This window comes from Rhipicephalus microplus, chromosome 8 (genome assembly GCF_043290135.1).
Source record: "Rhipicephalus microplus isolate Deutch F79 chromosome 8, USDA_Rmic, whole genome shotgun sequence".
Classification (NCBI taxonomy): domain Eukaryota; kingdom Metazoa; phylum Arthropoda; class Arachnida; order Ixodida; family Ixodidae; genus Rhipicephalus; species Rhipicephalus microplus.
Genome location: NC_134707.1, coordinates 53,588,474 through 53,610,072, shown reverse-complemented (window position 1 = coordinate 53,610,072; position 21,599 = coordinate 53,588,474). Strand labels below are relative to the sequence as shown.

The window sequence follows — 21,599 nt, the reverse complement described above, 5'->3', positions numbered from 1 at the left end:
TGACAAGCGGGTAGATTGTCTCGGTGATTCAAAACGCAAGAGTACACCAACCTTTTGTTTTCGTTTATTGCATGTTGACTGGATAGAAGCCACCAGCACATCGTGGTCGGCCGTGTTTGTGACGTCCGTACCTTTTAGTCGTCAATCCCTTCGACCACATCCAAAATAGGCCTATTTAAAAGAAGTGTCAACCCTATCACAAGAGCATGTAGTTATTTTCTTGAAATATTCCTTGCTTGGCAAAGTTCAGAAATAAAATCAGCGCCACAATCTGAAGATACATATACCTTGATGACTCGTGCAATATTCCTAGATGCCTGAAGCTTCGGTGGCCCTTTTGAAGTTCTGCTGACGAGCATTCCACGAGACGTTTGACACAGACCACACCATCTGTACGGCATATGAAAGGCGGTGTAGCTTTATTGCATTGCATATCGGCTTGAGTAGGCAGACTTCGAGCTTGGGACGTGCAGGTCAAGAAGTCCTGATGATGCTGTGACACGCTGTCTCAGCGCTTGAAATGTCTAGATGTATTTACTAATGGCTTGCAGTCTGGCACGAAGAACACAGAAGGCATAGCGTTCATGCGTGGTGCCCATGGCTTCCTGCAGCAGACTAAATTGTCGAACCAGCGCTCTTATTCTTGCTTTCAGGAGGCTTCTTCTAGAGAGACGAAAATAGCACAGCTGGAAAGTAAACAGTAGCAGGGGAATTCACAAGCAAACATTGATTGAAAATAGATGGGAGTGAGAATCGCGCAGTAATTGCAATTATTAGAACACGGGAATCAGGACGAGTGAACAGGAACAAGAGTTTTAAATACAAGAAGTACGAAATGTATGCAGGCAATGACATGCGTAAGTGTGAAAAAAAAGGACTCCGCTCGGGCATCGAAATAATTTTACCACCCGAAAAATAACCATAGGCAGAGGTTGGTCTTAAGCAGGCTGATTACGACTGTCTGTAAATAATTTCAACGTGCCTTACCTTCCATGCTCCGGTGAAAACTACTCTTTCGCTTGCGCTAGCGGGTGACCATTTGGGAGAAGCCACATGGCGATGCTTGGGTCTCTATCGTGTCGAAGTAACGCTGGACCATGCACCCATGTTTGGGCATAGGCAACCAGCACGATAAGCATTTCCAAGCCCGCGTGGAGGCCGTCTAACAGATCCACGCTTTCCCCACTCAGGACAATGTTCAGGGAAGCCAGGAGGCCTTGCTGCTGCTCATTCGTTTTTACGGAAGCGGCCGCGAAGCGCTGACCACTCCGCAAGACCACGGACACCGTTTCCCACGTTCGCGTGGTTGGATCCATGAAGTTTCTAATAACGCAGCCATGGTGCATTCCGGTATACGACGACATACCGAAGAAGACGGGATGAACAGTGAAGGATTGCATTGCTCTCGGCACATCGATGAGAAGCGAATGGTTGTCGAAGTGCGGCGCGGACTCGCCCAAGCGAAACAGGGACCATCGGCTGATCTTCTGCACTGACATGAACCAGCAGTACAATGAGGTTACACGCTCGACCAACGCAGCGACGCAGGAACATTCTTCCAGAATGCGATGGATTTCCGGGACGGCCACTTCCGGCTGCAGTATTTTGAACCCCGAGAACCAGCCCCAGTCTTGAAGCAGAGGCAGATATTGAAGGTCCCGCGCTCTCACTCGATCGATGTGAGCGCGCAGTTCACTCAGGACAGCGCCCGCCATTTTCAAAGAGATCGGGTGTGGCGGTGCCGGTGTGCGCCCTTTGCTCTGTTCGACGCATAGTGGTAGCGTGCTGTTTCAATGCAACACGCAGCTGCTGGTGATCCAAAGGTGCAACGAAGCACGCGAGCTGTGGGCGAACGGGGGCCAAATTGCAATCACGCGTGATATGAAATTTATCGTGCGAGCGTTGACCTCTCTAGCAGGACATTTTGAAACAGTGCAAATTAAGATAGCGCGTTCTTTCTTCTCGTTGGCTGTTCCATAATACAACATTCGCTTCTACGACAAACTGTACACCTTTTCTTTTTACCTGTAGTCTTCCATTCTTTGTGATTAAGTATATTCTTCACGGGGCAAAATCTTAAACAGGTTCCTCAGACTAAAGAGATCACAGCTTAAGGAACAGCAGAAAGAGTGGGTTAAGCTTGCGTGATACAACCCTATTCTGGGAAGTATTCTGCGATGTGACGTTATTGCTGTTCTCGGTCGACGCTCAGTGCGATAGCCTTCAAATCGTGCTCGGCGGTATTGGTAGAGCGCTTTTTTGCGAAAATGCGATGCAGATAACCAGTGTGTGTCAGCCCATCCGGCTGACTCATACCGATACTTTGAAGATAAGGCACCGTTCAGTGGAGTTTTGCTGAGTGACTTCAGCGTCAGAACACAGTCTAGCGAATAAAAAAAAACACTGATTGGATGATGTTTTTTATTTATTTGTTTATTTACCTATTTATTTATTTACACGTAATGCTGCGTTAAGTGTGCTACGGCAGGGGTGGGTATAGAAGGATACACAGAAATATAGGTACAAATATTAACAAAAACGCACACAGGTATTGTAATGTCGTCGTGTCAACATACAATGCTGACGTATTAAAATATTTAGAACAATAAAAGAATTACCATTAGCAAACACAGCAGCATATTTCACATATATGGGTTTTCGATTTTGGTTGTGGATTATGGGTTGTGGATGTGGCCGTTCCGAGCACTTCTTCTGTTCCAGTTATAGATGGGCAAATCGGCGAACCGCTCGCAGTTCACCGCAAACAGGTGGACTACAGCTGCTCACCTATCCTGCTGCCAACGTATTGGCGTCACCTATCCTATTTGTGGACGTCACTATCCCCCCCCCCCCCCCAAAAAAAAAGTGCTGTTGAGTAGGTGGACAAAATGGTGATGAAAGGAGCGTTGCGAACAAATTTAAGCGAATGCAGCTAAGCGTGCGTTTTGATCATAAAACGCGACTAGACCCGTTAGAATTCCACGTAGGTTCCTGTGCTATAGGGAACTGAAGCTCGAATTTGGGCGCGATGCTCGCGCAGCCGAGCTATGCGTTACTGAGAATAGAAAATTGCGGCGAAGGAGTTTTTTTTTATTTTGGTGTTTAGGCAGCGGCAAGAATGAGTGCGCTCTTGCTACATTGTGACCAACCGCAGATGCGATCCCAAATATCTGCGCGTGCGCCGAAATAGTGTGGCAGTGCTGCGGCAAATGAAACGCCGTTGCGATAAGAGTAGCGGCACTCGCTGTTCCTTTGGAAGACTATTGTATACCACTACAACCTAATTCTGGCCTTTGGATAATTCCAGCATGAAACTTGTTGAAAAAAAAAGGCAATTTCGGAGGAGTAGTGAGTTGTCACACCTGTCCCGTTTATTAGGGAGGCAATCGCCGGGCTAATTCCAAGGGTCGAAGTATCGGCCCCCCGAACCGCACCACGAAAGCGTGGACAATTTAGAAGTGGTCCTTATTGGTGCGCCAGCGGACGCCGGCTGTGGTCCAAAGAACAAGACAGAGCCGAGAGTTGATAAACAAACAAAATTATATTCTCATTAACGGCAGATCAAAAACAATACACACGTATGCACCCTCCACAATAGTTACATACAATACGTCACCAAACAGACAATGTACTACACAGTACAATCCACCACACTTGAAACAACGGACACAGACAACAATACGCACTACAATGCAGTCGCATGCACTGAACAACCAAGACACTTAAAGACTAAAGAGATATAAAACCTATTCAGTCCAAAGTCCTTGGAACAAAAGTCTGAATGATACTCTTCCGAGAATCACTCACTCAAAGTCCAGCGTTGTTGTCGTTCCGCAGCTCTCGAAGTTCTCTTCCACCGGAGGAACCTCCCGTCTTCAATTGGCCACTCTTCAAACTTCAACTTCTTCGCCGGAAATCCGTCGGCTTCACACACGCAGCTGTTGCCCGCGTCTTCGCTCGATAGCGGTAAACTCACGCTCTTGCCTGTAGCTCGAGCCGTCCCTACGGACCAAAAACTTCGCCGACTACACGGCGGACTCTCTACGCACTCTGGCGCTCACTTCCATCTCCTCCTGTTCTGTCACTACGGGCAGAACCTTCGCCGACTCCACGGCGGAATCCCTACGCGCTCTGGCGTTAACTTCCGTCTCCTCCTGCTTTCTCGTCTCGGCCGCTCGATTAAATACCTTCCGCGCCACCTTCCAGAAATTTCTGGTCATTTCGTCGGCGCGATACGCGGCGAAGGCTGGAGAGAGGCGAGACGGTTTGTCAGCCCTCAGCGTCGGGTGACTCAGCTCGGCGTAGCCACGCCTCCTTCGTTCTGGAAATTTCTAGCGCTTGCCCGGCCGCCGCTGTGGGGTGAGGAGGTTCGTCTGCGAAGCCGTGCTTCTGCGGGGAGAGCGCGCGCCCGGGAGCCTTGGATGTTTGCTTTCTTTTTTTTTCTTTTTACCTCGCGGCGTTTCTACCGCCCGTTGTCGCAAGGATTTGGCGGCGCGCTCTCTTTTTAGCGCTCGTTCTGTGACATGAGTGAACAACTTTATTCACTTCGTGCAGGTTACCGGGCTGGGTTCCCACCTCGGAGCTGGTTGAGAGACTATTGGTGTGTTCCAATTCTTAGACAGCACGTAGACAGTCTACGAAGACTGCTTAGAAGACTGCTTCGAGCCCATGCTGTCCTAGAAATGGAATACATTTAGACTGCTTTTACGCGACAAAGCGCCACCTCGCGTCGAGAAGAAAAGGCTAAAATAAACAAACGTAACAGTTGTATTTTCTGGCTTATTTCGTGTTGAAATCCAAAACCAAGTAAACGTTACTCCCATTGAACGCCTGGGAAAGCGTCTGTTTGTGTGCAGACGACCATTCCGGCGAGATTTGATCTATCTGAACGATACGCTGAGCCGCCATCTTGTTTAGATAGCAAAGTAGCCTGCATCGTATTTGTCTACGATGCGGTCTTTTCGGAGCTGTCTACTTTGCCGGCTACGTGAGAATTGGAACGGGACTTAAGATGACCGCCGTCCATTTAGCTGTCTATTTAGCCTATTTAGCCGTCTACGGTGAGTATTGGAACACAGCCCATGTTTCTCAGCAGCTTCTTTGGCCTTCTGGTTCGCCCAGAGTTGATTATTTAATCCTGAACTGAGCAGCGCGGTCCGCCAACGCTCCCGTAGGTCCTCATTAGAGGCCGCGTCTCTCGTTTTGCCAATTAGTGCTGAAAATTTCCAGAGAATATGCGCTAATGTCACCCTATTGCTAGAATACTTGCACGAATTGGTCATATACAATTCGGGGTAAATGTGTTTCATAATTACGGGATTCGTGTAAGCGCCTGCTTGTAATTGCCGCCATTGAACGGACTGGGCCCAGTTGAGCTTGGGGTGAGGCGGGGAGTATTCCCGTCGTTGAAGTCTATATTGTTGTATAATGTCATTGAATTTGGTATGGCACCAAATTTAAAGCTCGTAATGTTACATTCATTCGATTGCTTGGTATGCACGAGCTATTTCAAGAGAAGTACGAATCGCGTCCGTGGCGGAGAACTTATTTTATTTCGAGCGCAAAGAGCGTCCAAGGTTCCTGGCCATGAAACATCGACAATATTTGTATGTGTTCAGTGAATTCCTAGACCACGCCACATGAACCGAGTGACAATCAGCGAGCAGCGTTGACGTCGACAATTTCGGTGTTGTCATCGTGCTTGATCGTGGTGCCTATACGTGGCAACGTCTGGTGGTGACGCCTGGCGGCCTATAGCGACGGCATCGCTTGCTTTGTTTCGTGCAGCGCGTACGTGTGAATCTGGCGTTTTCGTTGTGCCGCTTCGGTTGATTCGTCGTGGAGTGGTGATCGCAATTTTGACCATTTTAAGCTGCGGTCATCGCGAGCAAGTAACACACACGCAGCGTTTCAGTGTTTTATATACCAGCCAGCGTGACCCAGACGTGTGTCTCCAGCTTTCTCGTCGTTGCTCGGTCGGCCGTTGATTTGAGAGTCACTAATCAGATGAGGATCAAACGCAAAAATGATTTACCACGCCGTCAATAACTGCATGCGATTCCATATTGTTCAGTGTTTTTTATCGTTGCTTGCTTGTAGACTATTGATGTGTTCCAATACCCACCGTAGACGGCTAAATAGACGGCTAAATGGACGGTGGCCATCTTAAGTCCCATTCCGATTTTCCCGTAGCCGGCAAAATAGACAGCTCTGAGAAGACCGCATCGTAGACAAATACAATGCAGGCTACTTTGCTGTCTGAACAAGATGGCGACTTAGCGAATCGTTGAGATAGACCGAATTTCGCCGGAATGGTCGTCTGCACACAAGCAGACGCTTCTCCAGAAGCTCATTGTGAGTAACGTTTACTTGTTTTTGATTTGAACGGGAAATAAGCCAGAAAATACAACTGTAACGTTTGTTTATCTTAGCTTTTTCCTCTCGACGCGAGGTGGCGCATTGTCGCGTAAAAGCAGTCTAAATGTGTTTCATTTCTCGGACAGCATGGGCTCGATGCTGTCTTCTAAGCATTCTTCGTAGACTGTCTACGTGCTGTCTAAGAATTGGAACACAGCCACTGTCGACGGTGGCGACGAAGACATGCCTATACATATGCACAACAAGCAGATAAAATGACAACTGAAGATCGCGTCACAATTTCGTGTCGCCACGTGATCAGATGGAATGGGACTGCAGGAGGTTACCACTTGGAAATATAGGCAGCTCTGAAAATGGGCGGGCTTTGCAGCCGTCTTGAATTGAATTCGGTACTGATATTAATGAATGTTGCATGTATCATTTTGTCCCTCTGTAGCATTATTAGTAGCGAATAATTCCATCTGGATTCATAACTACACGTTGACATAAAGAACTCGACATTCGTAAAGTTGGTGTCACTGTTCCTTTAATGAGACCTTTTAACATAGGTGCTTGGAGAACACAGAGTAAGACTATTTTCGTTAGGAATTAGTAGACTTAGAAGAGCTAAAACAGCCACTATTGAAGTGGTGTGACCAATTGGTAAAGGTTTTGGGGTGCTTTTAAAAATTAGGAGCGTCAAGGACAGTATCATCAGTAGAATTGCTTCATGAACTAGAACCGGGTTCATCCCAGCGCGTCGCAGGGAACACCGATATGAAAATTTTCGGACCTACTAAATGTCTAACCGGGGGAAATGGCTTGCTGTAGCTAAATACAAAAAAAACAGATTGCAGTAACATAGAAATGCGGGCAAGCTGCAAACGATGCGCAGGTGAAAAACCAACGCGAAAACGCGATTGTACCAAAGCTTTTATTGTTTTTGTTTGTTAGTGAATAGGTGAAAGGATGTGTGGGCGCTGTGATGCACTGATCGCTGAAGAAGTTTTGTCCGATGCTGTCACATTTCCATCATCAGTCCGTGGGAACACGTCACAGAAAATTGTGAAAAAATTGCTTAGGCTGATAGCTTAGTCATATCTGTCTCAGGGCACGCGAGAACGTTCTTGAGACGCTCCTTGCTTGTAAAATGCTCGGGGAAAAAAAGATTAACACCGCCGTCATGTAAGTTCGTCTTGCTTCAATAGCGCTTGAAAATTTCCCAAGATGCCTCGAGCTTCGCCGCACTCTCTGCAGGCTTGGTGACGCGATTGTCTGGATTGAAACATTCCACGAAGACCACGGGGAACATGTGGCATATGAAAGCTGGCGTAGTTTTTGCCGTCTGCGTATTGACTTGGATTGGCAGATATTCGACCTGGGATGTAAAATTCGAAGTGTCCAGCAGCTAGGATGACCAGTCTCTGTCTATAGCAGATCTCGAATTGTTTACTCAGGGCATGTCTTCTCGTATGGAAAATATTGCGGGCGTACCTATCGTGCATTGCCCCAATGTGTTCCTACAGCACACGCGAACCTCACGCAAAGGCTGCCCTTGGTATGCTTGTTCTTTCTGTCCCGGTGCTCCGCCTGCAGAGACAATGAAATGACGTCAAGAAAACAAACGTCAACAGGAGAATTCATAGCCAGTCATTGAAATTACAATTGTAATATAAAGCATACTAAATCACATAAAACAATCGTAAGATAAAGCTGGAATCAACAATGCAGTGCTTACAGATTGTTTCGCCTAAATGTAAAATTGCGGTGCCTAATATACATCATTTTCACTAAGTACCGCTATCGAAAATGGCGATGGTTGCACGAATGCGCATTCGAGGAAGCTTCTGGCGTTAGGAATGACGTCGCTAAAGGAAGTTCAGCGGGATGCTAAAGATCATTACCTGTTTCAGGATACAATAAGCTGCATTCATGAATATGAGGCATTAAACGTTTTTCTTTTTACTATACGGCAAAGCAACAGACTCAAGGCACGAATAGGGGCTGCGGGATCACGCTAAACATGTTTTGTCACTTAGGCTCCCCGTGACCGCCAATCAAACTCTGGATTTCGCGCTTACGAGGAAAACACCTTGGCCGTAAACGTTGGGTGACCAAGGCGTTTGATTACGTAGAAAGGAACTTTTCACTCGAATATCGGAATAATTTTATCGTGGAAGGAACAGCCAGAATCGGAAGTTGGTCTTAACTGTGCTGACTGAGGTAAAGACGCTCTACGTGACGTACATTGCTCGTACCCGTTGACACTGTTTTCTTGCTCTTCGGCCTCCTGCTCGGTAATCGGACGCGACGCAATACTTGTGCTTAGATACACAGTGCCACTGGGGCGCCGACGTCCTGGTAACCCGCACGAACTACAGATTCCAAGTCTACGTGAAGTTCTCCTACAAGTTCGACGCTGGCCCCGCGCAGGGCGACCGCCAAGCACGTCAGTAGTGTCGGCATTTCGTCCCCGGTTACTACGTACGCGGCCACGAAAGGCCAGCCGCTCCAAAGTACGAAAGGCAGCACCACCAATTGCCGGCGGTAAGGAGACGTGCGGTTGACAATCATGCAGGCGTAAAACGCCCCTCGGTCGCGCCACACTCCGAGCGCAACGGGCCGACTGACGGGCGGCTGCTCTCTCAGCAGCCTCCGCAGAACCACATTGTAGTCGACGTGCTGCGCGGAGACGTCGATGCGAAAGAGGAGCCACGGGCCCAGCCTCTGCCTCCACGCGAGCCAAGTGTAGAACCAGGTGATGCGTCTGAGGTACACCGTGATGTCGGGAGGGCCTTCCAGGAGGTGGCGTATTTCCTGGACGGCCCTTTCCGGCCGTAGGTTTCTCAGTGGCGCCAGCCAGTCGATGTCTCGAATCTGGGCCAGGTTTTGGACGTCCTCCGCTGTCAGTTGCTCGATATGAAGGAGCAGCTGTTCCTGAACACGCGTTCTGTCGTCGTCATTGACTGACATCCTGGTGGAAGTCCGGAGACGCCTAGGGGAAGCTGAGCGTCCTATTAGTAGCGCATTGCCTTCCTTGAACTGGCAGCTCCTGGTTGAACGGAAATGGGATATTTCTTTCAGGTGTGACAGTAGCTTTGCGAAACGTGTCTGAGTAATATTCCACGTGAGGTGGCGCTGGCGTCGAGTGAGTGACTAATCTTGAATAAGGGTCCACTGAAAAGATGCAACAAAAATATTCAGCGGAGGGACCAGAATTTTTATCGCTACGCGCTCTGTGCTTGCCAATCATGTTCCTACTAAGTAGGTGTTATGTAGATGCACCTGCAGTGGAAGCGTGCGGCTGCTTTGTACATTCTTCAAGATCAAGATAAGTGTGATCAACGCAAGCAGCGTTCCTTGATGTGCCATCTACAATTTCACTTTGGAGTCAGGTAGCCGCTGTGTGTACACCGTCGTTCTTTATGCTAGGGAACACACAGGGAACACGCAAACGCGTGGCTTGCGCTCTGCGGCGGCTGTTTACAGCACCATCAATCGACAAAAGGAGAAAGCACATTCACTTTTCGCGTCATATATGGCCAAGCAAGATAACGCGTTGTGGCTGGTAGACAAGCGCTGCTAGATTACTTTCCCTGATCGCCCGCGCGGCGAGCGATATCGGGCGATTACTGCAGCTTGCGCCGTGGTCGCGAACAACGTTTGATATGTTGGCAGTGAACTACGCACTGCAGGCGTGAGCAGAAAGAGAGTGCAATCTAACAGCGCTTGTCTACCGGCCATAACTCGTTATTATTTTTTTCGGCAACAGATGACGTTGAAAGCGAACGTGTTTCCTTTTGCTGTCGGTTGATGGTGCTGTAGGCAGCCACCACAGAGCGCAGGCCACGCGTTCACGTGTTCTCTATCATAAAGGACGACAGTGTACAATAACGTCGATATAAGTCAATACACGTGAGACATTCCTTAACGTCACCCACTTTCAGAGACACCTCCGAAAGCACTGATGGTACACCGTGTTACGATGAGCAGTAATAACACCCTCATAGGCACGATCATCAATTGGTTATGCTGAACAGCAGGACCTTGACCTGACCTACATTATTCGGCCTGTACCACCTGACAACGATAACCAATATATATGCTTAACAGTGAAGAAAAGGGGTCTTACTGTCACTGTTGTCGGTGCATACCTGTCGCCATCAAGTAGATTTGACCACAGAAGACTAGGACACATCCTATCATCCACTCCTGGCCCATGGGTGATCATCGGAGACTTCAACGCCCACCATACGCTATGGGGGAGCCCGAAGATCAGCGCAAAGGGTAGAAGTCTGATAACGTTTGCTTCAGACAACGAGCTGTGCTTGTTAAATGATGGCAGCCCAACATTTTTACGTGGCCCTGGATACAGCAGTTGCCTTGACTTGACTTTTGTTTCTCGAGGTCTTGTCAGATGTGCCGGATGGTTTGCGGACATAGAAACACATGGGAGCGACCACATTCCCACATATGTCAAGATCAGAGGATTATCACCTTGCAAGGTACGCGAAACTATCCAAAGAGTAGACTGGACCAAGTTTGAATTTCTCATGGAAGAACGCTGTCAAGAGAACACCTCATTTGACTTAGAAGAGGTGATCAAGTCCACAGTGCAAGACACAGTGTGCACCCTCACATGCTCTTCGAGTGTAACCGAATTTGATGTGGAATTAGAACGACTTCGGGCTCTCCGACGGCGTGCGGAACGAAGGTACCGACGCACGAAAGCAATCGACGATTTACGAATCGCTAGACGTCTTCAGAAGAAGATACAACGCCGCATGGACAAGCTAGAGTCACAACGTTGGGCAGCCTTCTGCGCTTCGTTAGATCCTCGCAAGCCTTTATCACACTTGTGGAGGACAATAAGAGGGCTCCGGTCATCTCCCATTCAGCGGTCTCCATTCAAGGCTCTAGCCCTCTCTCAACAGAGATCGGAGGTCGACGTGGCAGAAGAGTTCTGTGCCAACTTATCTGGTCAACTCGCAGATCCCAACATCTCCACGCTCTCACGCGGTGGCACGACATCACACGATCACCCCATGGACCAATTTTTTTCTATTCATGAGCTTCAAGCAGCACTGGCTTTGTGTAGACAGACATCAGCACCCGGGCCTGATGGAATATCATACAGAGCACTGTGTCACCTTGGTGAGTGTGCGAGGAGTGCCCTCCTCGAGATATACAACGACTCGTGGCGAGAGGGCACCCTCCCAGTTAACTGGAAGACCAGCCGTTTGGTTCCATTACTGAAGCCTGGCAAGTCACCATTGGTGCTCACATAATACCGCCCGATTGCACTGGCTAGTTGCTTGGGCAAAGTGATGGAGAGGATGGTACTTGGACGGCTAGAATGGTTCCTGGAGCATCACAACATCTACCCGGACGCTATGACGGGATTTCGCCGTGGCCGGTCATCAATTGATAGCGTCATAGACCTGGTCACCTACGTGCAGCACGAAAAAGGCCGTAAGCGTCTATTTCTTGATGTTAAAGGGGCGTACGATAACGTCACACATGAAGCTGTCCTCACCGCTCTCAAGGAGGTAGGAGTGGGTGGTCGGATGTTTCAGTGGATACGCAGCTATCTCTCTGAGCGATCCTTTTTCGTGAGAACCGAGGATGGTGACACTTCGCTACACTACAGCCACCGTGGTGTTCCCCAGGGTGGCATACTTAGCCCTGTACTATTCAACCTGACGCTAATAGCTCTGAATGAGCATCTGCCAAGTACTGTCAGATTGTCAATGTACGCGGACGACATCTGCGTTTGGACGTCTGCAGTAACACGTCTACAGCTGCGAGCACGAATTCAGAGAGCTGCCACTCAAGTTTCTATTTACCTCCGTCAACGAGGTCTGGAAATTTCCTCTGAGAAATGGGCACTAGTGGCGTTTACGCGCAAACCAATGCATAACTACGGCGTTCTGATAAACAACGAAGGAATACGTCACCTCAGATCATACAAGTTCCTAGGTGTTATAATTGACAGAGACCTCTCATGGAGCTCACATGTATCATACATGAAAAGGCGATTGACAGGCATCTGTCATTTGTTCAAGTTCTTCGCTGGAAAGAACTGGGGAATGTCCACAACTGCTATGTTGCGACTATACAGGTTTCTTTTCCTTGGATTCTTTCGGTACAGCCTACCTGTGTTAACCAACGCAAGTAAAACAAGCATACGAATGCTTCAAAGTGTCCAGGCTCAAGCACTCCGGATATGTTTAGGCTTGCCCCAAAGTGCATCAACAGAGGCGACTATCGCCATCACAAGGGACAACCTCATCAAGACCCACATTAATGTGGAAGTGCTGAGGACACATATACGACACCTTGCTCGAACCCCTCGACATCACCTAGCCTCTCTACCAGTGGTCCGACCATGCACATCTTACTGCAAAACAGTGACCGCACATGGTGAGTCAATCCCAACTTCGTTCTCTCCTGCCGCTAGACCTGTGACTCCGCCATGGTGCCTCGCTCAACCAATAATTATTATTAACATACCTGGCGTCGAGAAAAAGGCCAATTTGTCGTCACCGGCTCTTAAACAGCTCACACTACTTCTCTTGTATGAGAAATATCAAGACTCCACACATATCTACACTGACGGATCGGTTCAGCCGGACAGCTCTACAGGAGCAGTAGTGATACCAAGGTTGGCCACGACAATTAAATTCAAGACATCTCACGCAACAACATCAACGGCAGCAGAATTGGCAGCACTTCGTGCCGCGTTGCAATTTGTAGTTGATCAGCCTACGCGCAAGTGGACTATTTTCTGCGACTCGAAGGCGGCACTGCAGTCTCTATTATCAGCCTTACGCCGTGGACCACACGAGCAGCTGGTACTAGAGATAGCAGAAATTATACACCACCTGACTGAGAAAGGGCACCAAATTACATTTCAGTGGTTACCCAGTCACTGCGGAATCATCGGCAATGAACGGGCCGATCAAGCTGCCCGCTCAGCCCACACAGAAAATCATAAACTGCGACTACCACTTTCTAGGACGGATGCTGCACGAGAGCTCCGCAGACTTGCTCGCCGGCAAACCACATCGCAATGGAATCAGCCGCACTTCAAGCATTCCCGACTGTACTCGCTTGACCCTACGCTAAGTCTTCAAGTCCCGTCGAGGCTTCGCCGAGCAGACCAGACCTTGTTATGTAGGCTGTGGTTGGGCGTTGCATTTACCAACGCTTACGCTTTCCGCATTGGGATGGCCGACACCGCAGCCTGTGGCCACTGTGGCAAGGAGGAAACCATTCAACATGTTCTTTGTGAGTGCCTAGCGTATAGTAGGTGGCGACTATGCCTTCGCAGGGAACTCAACAAATTAGATGATCAGCCTCTGTCGGAGCAGGAAATTCTGCAGTATCGTCAGGATGCGACTTCACAGAAGAGGGCCCTGAAAGCGCTGCTGAACTTTTTGCGATTGACCGGCCTTGCTGAACGGTTGTAGCTGGGACGCCCTTCCAGTGTGTGTTTTCGTTTTTTTATGAGTGCGCGTGCGTTTTTTCCCTCTCTCTAACCCCTCTTTCTTGCCCCTACTTCCCCACCCCCAGCGCTGGGTAGCAAACCAGATGCCAATATCTGGTTAACCTCCCGGCCTTTCCTTTCTCACTCACTCACATGGTTATGCTGAAACTTCGAACGTTAGCATTGTAAAGTAATTTTGCTGCGTATTACAAGTATATGTCTTCAGTGCAAGCATGCTTATTTGCAGAGTACTTTAGATTATGTGGGTGAACAGGCTAGGCCGGTGGTCTACTGAACGATGACGCGTCGACCCTTTACACTAGCCAGTGCGTCGGCTGCATTGTGCGTTGAGACAGCCAAGTGTGGGTGCGGAACAACGAAAGAGAGCTCGTTTCGCGAGCGCGTGATTGGTTCCAATTGCAGGAGAAAAACCAGACAGCGTGCTTGGTTGAGCTTGTTAAGTTCACGTACAACTGTTTCAACCCACTGGCTCCTTATTTTTACGATTATTTTATTTATCTGATTTGTTACTATTATTTTGAAAGCCTTGGCTGTGCCAGCGAATTTCTTTTGAAGATTCCATTCCTGAACACATTCAGATTGTAAAAAAATTTTATCTCTAAAATAAAGTACCGCCCGTTTTCATGACCAATTACTTGGAGTGGGCGGCGACAGGTCGCTAAGGGACAACCAACAAGCCAACCAGAAGCCACGGGATATGAATATGGCCACTGAAGCTTCTAAACAATGGTAATTTTAATTTTAAACCAATGTGTACGCGTATTTCGCGTATGTGTGAAATATCATTGATTACCCGGACATCGTCGCTGCCTCCGATTCTAATAACAATCCATGGCCTATTTCTTGCTGGGAAAAGGAATCGCATGGTCGAAAAATTTACAGCTGGCAAATAGTGAATGATATAATTGAATGATGGATATGATGGGTTTAACATCCCAAAACTACCATGTCAAGCTGGTAAATACTCAGTTTGAATTTCTGAGTAATTATCAGATAAGCTCATTCTCTAGAAGCACCCCACAGAATATTTAATTTTGATATGCTGTAAAAAAGAGTTTAAGACATTACTGAACAGAACTCATGTGCGAACAATTCGCCCTCAGTGCTTTGAATAGATTGCGATTGCTTCTCAGTGAATGTGGATTTTACACCCTAAAATATCGCCTCTTTTGCAGGAGCTTATCCCTGGAGAGACAACTTCGAGAATGCGCAGCACTTAATTTTCTTCGAAATAATATATACTATTCAATTTTTTTATGCTGTAATAAAGAGTTCAAGACAATACTGAACAGCAGTTCTGGGCGAAAAATTTGCCCTCGGCGCTGTGAATAGATTGCGATTTCTTCTCAGTTAATGAGGATTTTACAGCCAAAAATATCGCCTCTTTTACAAGAGGTTATCCAGAGACAACTTCGTGAGTGCACAGCACCTAATTATTTTCTAAATAATATAACGCATACCCCATTAAACATCGAGACAATCGGATGAACAGGCCATGCCAACCGCGTTTCAATCGTGAACAAGAACAAGACGAAGAGAATATTGTGATGTAATTATATTCGATTAAATGTCCCAGATGATCAAAAATTCACCTTTATTCTGCTAGTCCTTTATGCCTTACAATCAGCTCTTGGTCATGATGCTTTAAATCCAGGATTCCTGCGTATTTCAGGCTGAAATCGCCTAAAAATGCTCATTTCAAGACTCAACGTGCACTGGACCACTTATTTAAACGTGTTGTGAGTTAAAAATAGATATAATAAAGTAAAGCGACCTTCGCAGAAGTTGTAGAGTTAAAATATCGAGGCAGTTCTGTCGGCAACCCCAGTGACAGCAGCTTTCTGATCTTCTGTCATGTACAGCAGCGTTTATAGCCACAGCATTTTTATGAAAACAAGGTGCTATAGTTATATGAGGACAGGAGGTAGTGAAAGACTTTGGTTGCCACTGCTTGCATGACGCAAGGTATATTCGCTTTTTAGTGAAACGTTTGCACCATTTTGATATAGCCCGTGCCGTCCCTCAATAAACGGTGGACAGCCATGAACGCGCGTAATCTGGACATGCATAACTTCGAAGAAGGGCTAACGCAAGCTGTCTTGCACTCTTGCTTATCTTCGTCGCTACTTCCTCATAGGCTTTGGAATAAGCACGCTCCCCGCTAGTCCCACGTAACGATAACACTTTATATCGCTCCCTAAAACTCTTTTGTTATCTGTGGTAATATCGCCAATGTTCAAGTTGTTGCTCGCTGAACGTGAACCCGGTTTTAGGTGGGCTGACATCGCAGTACTGTTTTGCACAATTACCGCCACAGATGAAAGATTCGTTGGCCTTCCATTCGCAAGCCGCTTGCTGTAGTTAAGCTTCACCTTACCGCTGGGCGTATAACTGAGCCAAGTCCACCCCTAGGATGCTGATACTCTTGTGCCGCCTTTTACAAGGATGGCACGCAACATCGTGGAAAAGCTATTGCTCCGCTTGCACCGAATGTCCACGCGGGATCTAGAGATCCTCGACCGTCACAACGTGTCATGGCTGCCGCAACTCCGCGCGTTACCACCGCCAATGGCCTACCAGCGAATGATTCTCGCACTGCTGACTTCTCTCAGCGTCCCTGTCTTCATGGAGCACTTCGCCTGGCTTCACTGTTGGCTCGTGCAGACTGGACCTATGGGCCTATGGATGCTGCTTCACTTTGGAGCCTCCGCGCAGGTGAGTGACCCCGATGTTGTTGTTGGGTTTTTTGGTAAACGCACTGCAATGCCTTCCTCTTCAGACGACGTTCGGTGCCTTGAGGGACGCCCCGCCGCGTTGGTCTAGCGGATACGGTACTCGGCTGCTGACCCGCAGGTCGCGGGTTTCGATCCCGGCTGCATTTCTGATGGATGCGGAAACGTTGTAGGCCCGTGTGCTCAGATTTGCGTGCACGTTAAAGAACCCCAGGTGGTCGAAATTTCCGGAGCCCTCCCCTACGGCGTCTCTCATAATCATATGGTGGTTTTGGGGCATGAAACCCCACATATCAATCATCAAGTCGGAGCCTTGAGGGACAGCGACACGCACTATGTCTGCGTGATAAACGACTACGCGGATCCCGGCTCTGAGAAAGGCGGAGCGATGTTCTTGGTGCTGTGGTGCGGTCAGCGATTCGCAGCCGTACGGGCCATGACATGCGACGAACTGATCACTGTTACGGCTGCCTTGTTCACTGCCCTGTGGGGCGAAAGCTTGGAACTGCTGTTTGGAGACCGCACCAACCTGGTCGGCGCTTTTTTGGCGGGTCGAGTTGTTACAGATTACAACGCAAACTTTTTGGCTCATGTCATATGGCGTTTCTAGCTGTAGGAGCCAGCGGGTCATCGCAGTTTGGCTACGCACAGCCTAGGTGAGAATCGCCAAGTTTTTCTACTCGAATAACGTCGGAAGGTTGCCTAGGGGTTGATTTAATTTCGAATGCCCCGCCGCGATGGTCTAGTGGCTAAGGTACTCGGCTGCTGACCCGCAGGGCGCGGGTTCGAATCCCGGCTGCGGCGGCTGCATTTCCGATGGAGGCGGAAATGTTGTAGGCCCGTGTGCTCAGATTTGGGTGCACGTTAAAGAACCCCAGGTGGTCTAAATTTCCGGAGCCCTCCACTACGGCGTCTCTCATAATCATATAGTGGTTTTGGGACGTTAAACCCCACATATCATTTAATTTCGAATGTTTACGTAAGTTAAGCCCACATTTTATCCATCTTTTGTCTACGCGAAGCTCATTATTACCCTTCTATCGTTCATTGTCACTTGTTTGCCGCAATGTTGCGTAACAAGGTAGGATTCTCAGCCACGTGGTGGCATTGCGGCAGAGCCAAACTGAACATAACGCTGGTGTCCTTATATCTAGACACACTTATACAGAAACTTAGAATATATAGGCCTAAGTATTGAATGTGGGTCTTCAACTCGGTCATTCCCAGGGATAACATTGCTTCCTGTTGGGACGAAAATCCTCATGACAAAATTTATAGTTTTTGTATTCATCAGGAATGGCCAAGGTGAAGAAGTATGGCGATTTCCTTAGTGCGGTTGTTAAGTTTGTATAACTGGGAAGCCTTTGCACCTACACCGTAATGATTTGCGGTTGTGACTGTATTTCCACTATCGCAACTGCCAGGGCCGACAGCAAAGTACAGCTTTGAACGCCATCGTCAAGAAAAGAGTGTGATAGCGTAGCAGTAGGTGTCGGGTAATTTGAACGCATAAATTTGTATAGTGGCATGCTTTCTTCATACTCATTCGTGCGTATCAGGGATAGTATCAGGATTTTCAGGTAGCTAACGTGGCATACGCAAGTTATGCGAAGCTCTTGAAGCATGATTAAATGCCTCAATGAACAGGACTGGGCATCGTGTGATAAAAGTGTTTCCGTGCAGGGCTAATACAGTTCAGCGCGGTAGTTGCGTGATCGCCAATCTTTCTAATGTCCCGAGGACCCAACGACACATTTCAAAGATCGAATATGAATATTACGCATTCCTCTCACTCTCTTTGCCTGTTGCATGCTGCAACAATCGCCTCTACGACGAAATGTATACACTTTATTTCTATTTTGATCTTCGCATTCGTTGCGATCAAGTTTATTCTTCGCGGGCACTTATCTATACGGGCGATTACAAGATTTCAGGGAAATAAGCTCTCGTTAAAGCTCTCGTTTGGCACATGGTTTGTTTGAGCAGCTTCCTCAGACGGGCGGAATTGAAGCTTTGGCAACAGCAAAAAATAGTGGGTTAAGCTTGCGTGATACCACGCTCTCATCAAAGAGCATTTCGGGACGTGATGCTGTTGTGTAGCCTTGGTCTAAAGGTCGCGCGATTACGTTAAAACCACTAATGTGCAGCCAAACAACAACCGTTTGTGGATCACGCTAGCGCGTGCCCATCTGCCTGTACCACCACCTATGCGATATCTAACGTCTACAGCAGTGTTTGGCCAGAAACTGCTCTTCTTGATATTCACACCTTGCCGCGGTGGTCTAGTGACTAAGGTACTCGGGCTGCTGACCCGAAGGTGGCGGGATCGAATCCCGGCTGCGGCGGCTGCACTTCCGACGGAGGCGGAAATGTTGTAGGCCCATGTTCTCTGATTAGGGTGCACTTTAAAGAACACCAGGTGGTAGAAATTTCCGGAGTCCTCCACTACGGCATCTCTCGTACTGATATGGCGGTTTTGGTATGTTGAACCCAACATATAAATCAATTGATATTCGCAGGCCTTTACATTTTCAACTGCCACAAATTGCATTGCTAGTTTGTAGTTTTCACCCGAAGTGCATATCTGCAGAATGATCGTCCCATTTCTGTTTTCATGAGAAGTTCAAAGCTATCACGGCACTTAGATTGCGACTGATAAAATTGATGTGCATACACTCCTCTAGATGCAGAAGTGCGCGGACGCATATGTGAACGGGCGTGCTGAGTTCAACAGTGAAATGTGAAAATTTCCAGTCATAAAGCATAGGTCATAAATTAAGGGAGGGACTCGTGTTTGTCGCTACTGGGAGAGGACTTTTTCTCAGCATCCGATCACTCGAATTGACAGAAGATGAACTCAAGTTTTAGAGTCATTGTGGTTGGGACTGTGCCAATATTACGCTGTGCATTCGTTCGACTTTCTCTTTTGTCCCTTTATTTCTCTTTGCAACCCGCTGGAAAGATGTATCCATACGTAGTATCGTAAAAACAATAAACAGCTGAGAGTGAGTGCTCTTTATGCATTGTCTCTGCCTTTTTCCTTTATAGCATTGCGCTCTGTTACATGTGCTATGTGCCTGCACGTTATTGGTATTTTATTTTCGCGCAGAAAAATTACTAGGGTGACAAGGCAACACACGATGCCCTTTTCCTTGGCCTCTGTATCACCTAGCTCCTTCGCTTTTGCAAAGTCGAAGAAAACATCCTGCGATCACCATTTTTTTTACAAAGCCACGTCCATTTCGTGGAAGTTCTTTCACGGGACGGCGTTATGCCCTCCCATAGTAGAGTGTCTAGTGCCCAGATTGTTAAACACTTTTTCTTAACGCCACGTGCCTGACGCGAAGGCAAAAAGGACACAGTTAACTCGCAGGTCGCGCCAGTTGGGTAACGTGACACTTTCTACAATTATTTGCTATACAAGAACGTCCACTGACACCTTTCAATAGGGTATATAACGTCTGTACCCTAACAACGTACTACTAGGGTAGGATTTTTGATCGTTCTGTTTTTATTCAGAGCAGCAATGCAGTTTTTGCAGCTATATGTATATACTTCTTTTGCTTGGAACTGCAATTCGTTGAATGTTCGTACTTGCTTTAATGTTATCTGGAGATTAACAACCCAATACAATAATATCATTATGAGAGACGAGGTCTTCGAAAATTTCAACCACCTCGAGTTCTTCAACGTGCTACATAATGTTAGTATACGGGCCCCAAACATATTCGTCTTCATTGAAAATGCAGCTGTAGAAGACGGTGTTCGATTCTACGACCTCAGGATTAGCATGTCGAGTGCTGTAACAACTAGACCACCGCTATAGGGTTAGTACTTGCGTTGACAAGCTCGTCTTTCAATCTTCATAAGCGACCGCCTCTAACTCACATTGGAAGTTGAGTGTCAGTGTATATCCGTAAGGTGCTTATTATTGTTACCTTTTGTTTTGTCTGCCCATCTCTAGATAACGCCTCGTGACATAAAGAAAGAATGACAAATTTCTTTCGAGTTTTGCATGTACCAAGAAGACATAGGCGTGCTGCACCAAACGCCTCACTTGCGATTTCTACGAGGTTACATTCCACCAGTACGCACACGAACGAGACTTTTCAAGAGCGTAGACAACGTCTGAAAGAGGCCGCTGGATGTCACAGTAAAAAGCCAATACGGGAAGAACGAGTCAAGAATAAGGCCCCAGCTGCCACATACTTGGTGGCTGGCATACAGCTTTTGCAATCGTTTCGACGCAAGATCGCACGTGCTCGGACTTTTATAAAGACCTGCTTATGGATAATCAGGGCAGCACACTGAAATCTGAATCGAATTCGGGTACTACTATAATAATTGGTGCTGTTGCTTTCTCCGTCCGAATATTTTTAAAGCAAGCCACGATTCAAGAAATTATGTCTGCCCGTGTATAGCTAACTGAATCAGCCGTCTCAAACATATATTTCACACATATTTATGACATGGTCGCTTGCACTAGTGATTAAAACTTGAGAATGTGGGAAACGATTGTATGCCCAGCTATTTATGTCAAGAGTGCTAGTTCCTGTTTCATATATAGACTGAAAAATAAAGAAAAACTACTTTATCATTTATGATTCGTCACTTACGTTTCGAAGTCATTCTTTACACTGGTGTGCTTTTGCAAAATAGCTGCCATTGGAACTACGCTCTCATGTATGATTTGCATGCTCTGGGCTCACAGAAGTTATCTACACTTATTAAACTAGTGCATGAGTAGCAACACCCGACAAGTTCTTGGACATGTTGAAAGCCTCCCTCGTTCTGCGCACCGCAACCACAGAAAAAATGTAAACTTTTATTTTGGCACAACTCGTATACGTATCTGCGATGACTCGTGCCCCGTGCAAAAAATACACCACAGGAAGCTGGTAAAAAGGCTTTATGGACTAACTGCATTGTTGGTTTGCATTTTCGAAACCCGCGTGACTGCTTGGGATCTTTTTATTTCTTTTTTCTTGTTTTTTTCCTTG

The 21,599-nt window shown here is 47.4% G+C and overlaps 2 protein-coding genes across 8 annotated transcripts in view; one reads left to right on the top strand and one right to left on the bottom strand.

Moving 5' to 3' along the window:
• LOC119187166 (uncharacterized) overlaps window positions 1-21,599 on the top strand; it is a 395,971-nt gene that overhangs the window by 64,408 nt on the left and 309,964 nt on the right. For 3 of the 6 annotated variants that reach the window (XM_075871836.1, XM_075871839.1, XM_075871835.1), the window contains exon 2: window positions 16,480-16,582. The exons of the other annotated variants lie outside the window; for them this stretch is intronic. In XM_075871836.1, coding sequence (XP_075727951.1) covers window positions 16,480-16,582 — 103 coding nt within the window. The remainder of the gene's footprint in view (window positions 1-16,479; window positions 16,583-21,599) is intronic. 6 annotated transcript variants of the gene reach the window in all.
• Window positions 7,278-10,439, bottom strand: LOC142769039 (uncharacterized). Of its 2 annotated transcripts, none has more exons than XM_075871847.1 (2): window positions 8,605-10,439; window positions 7,278-7,947 (listed from the first exon to the last, which is right to left on the bottom strand). In XM_075871847.1, exon 1 carries the CDS (start codon window positions 9,328-9,330, stop codon window positions 8,683-8,685), a length of 648 nt encoding a protein of 215 aa, XP_075727962.1. In that variant the 5' UTR covers window positions 9,331-10,439; the 3' UTR covers window positions 7,278-7,947; window positions 8,605-8,682. The 2 variants fall into 2 exon arrangements, with proteins under 2 accessions (XP_075727962.1, XP_075727963.1); XM_075871848.1 differs by having other exon boundaries at window positions 8,616-10,439.

Coding starts and splice junctions, on each gene's coding strand:
- LOC142769039 (XM_075871847.1), bottom strand. CDS start 9,330: ATGTCAGTCAATGACGACGACAGAACGCGTGTTCAGGAACAGCTGCTC.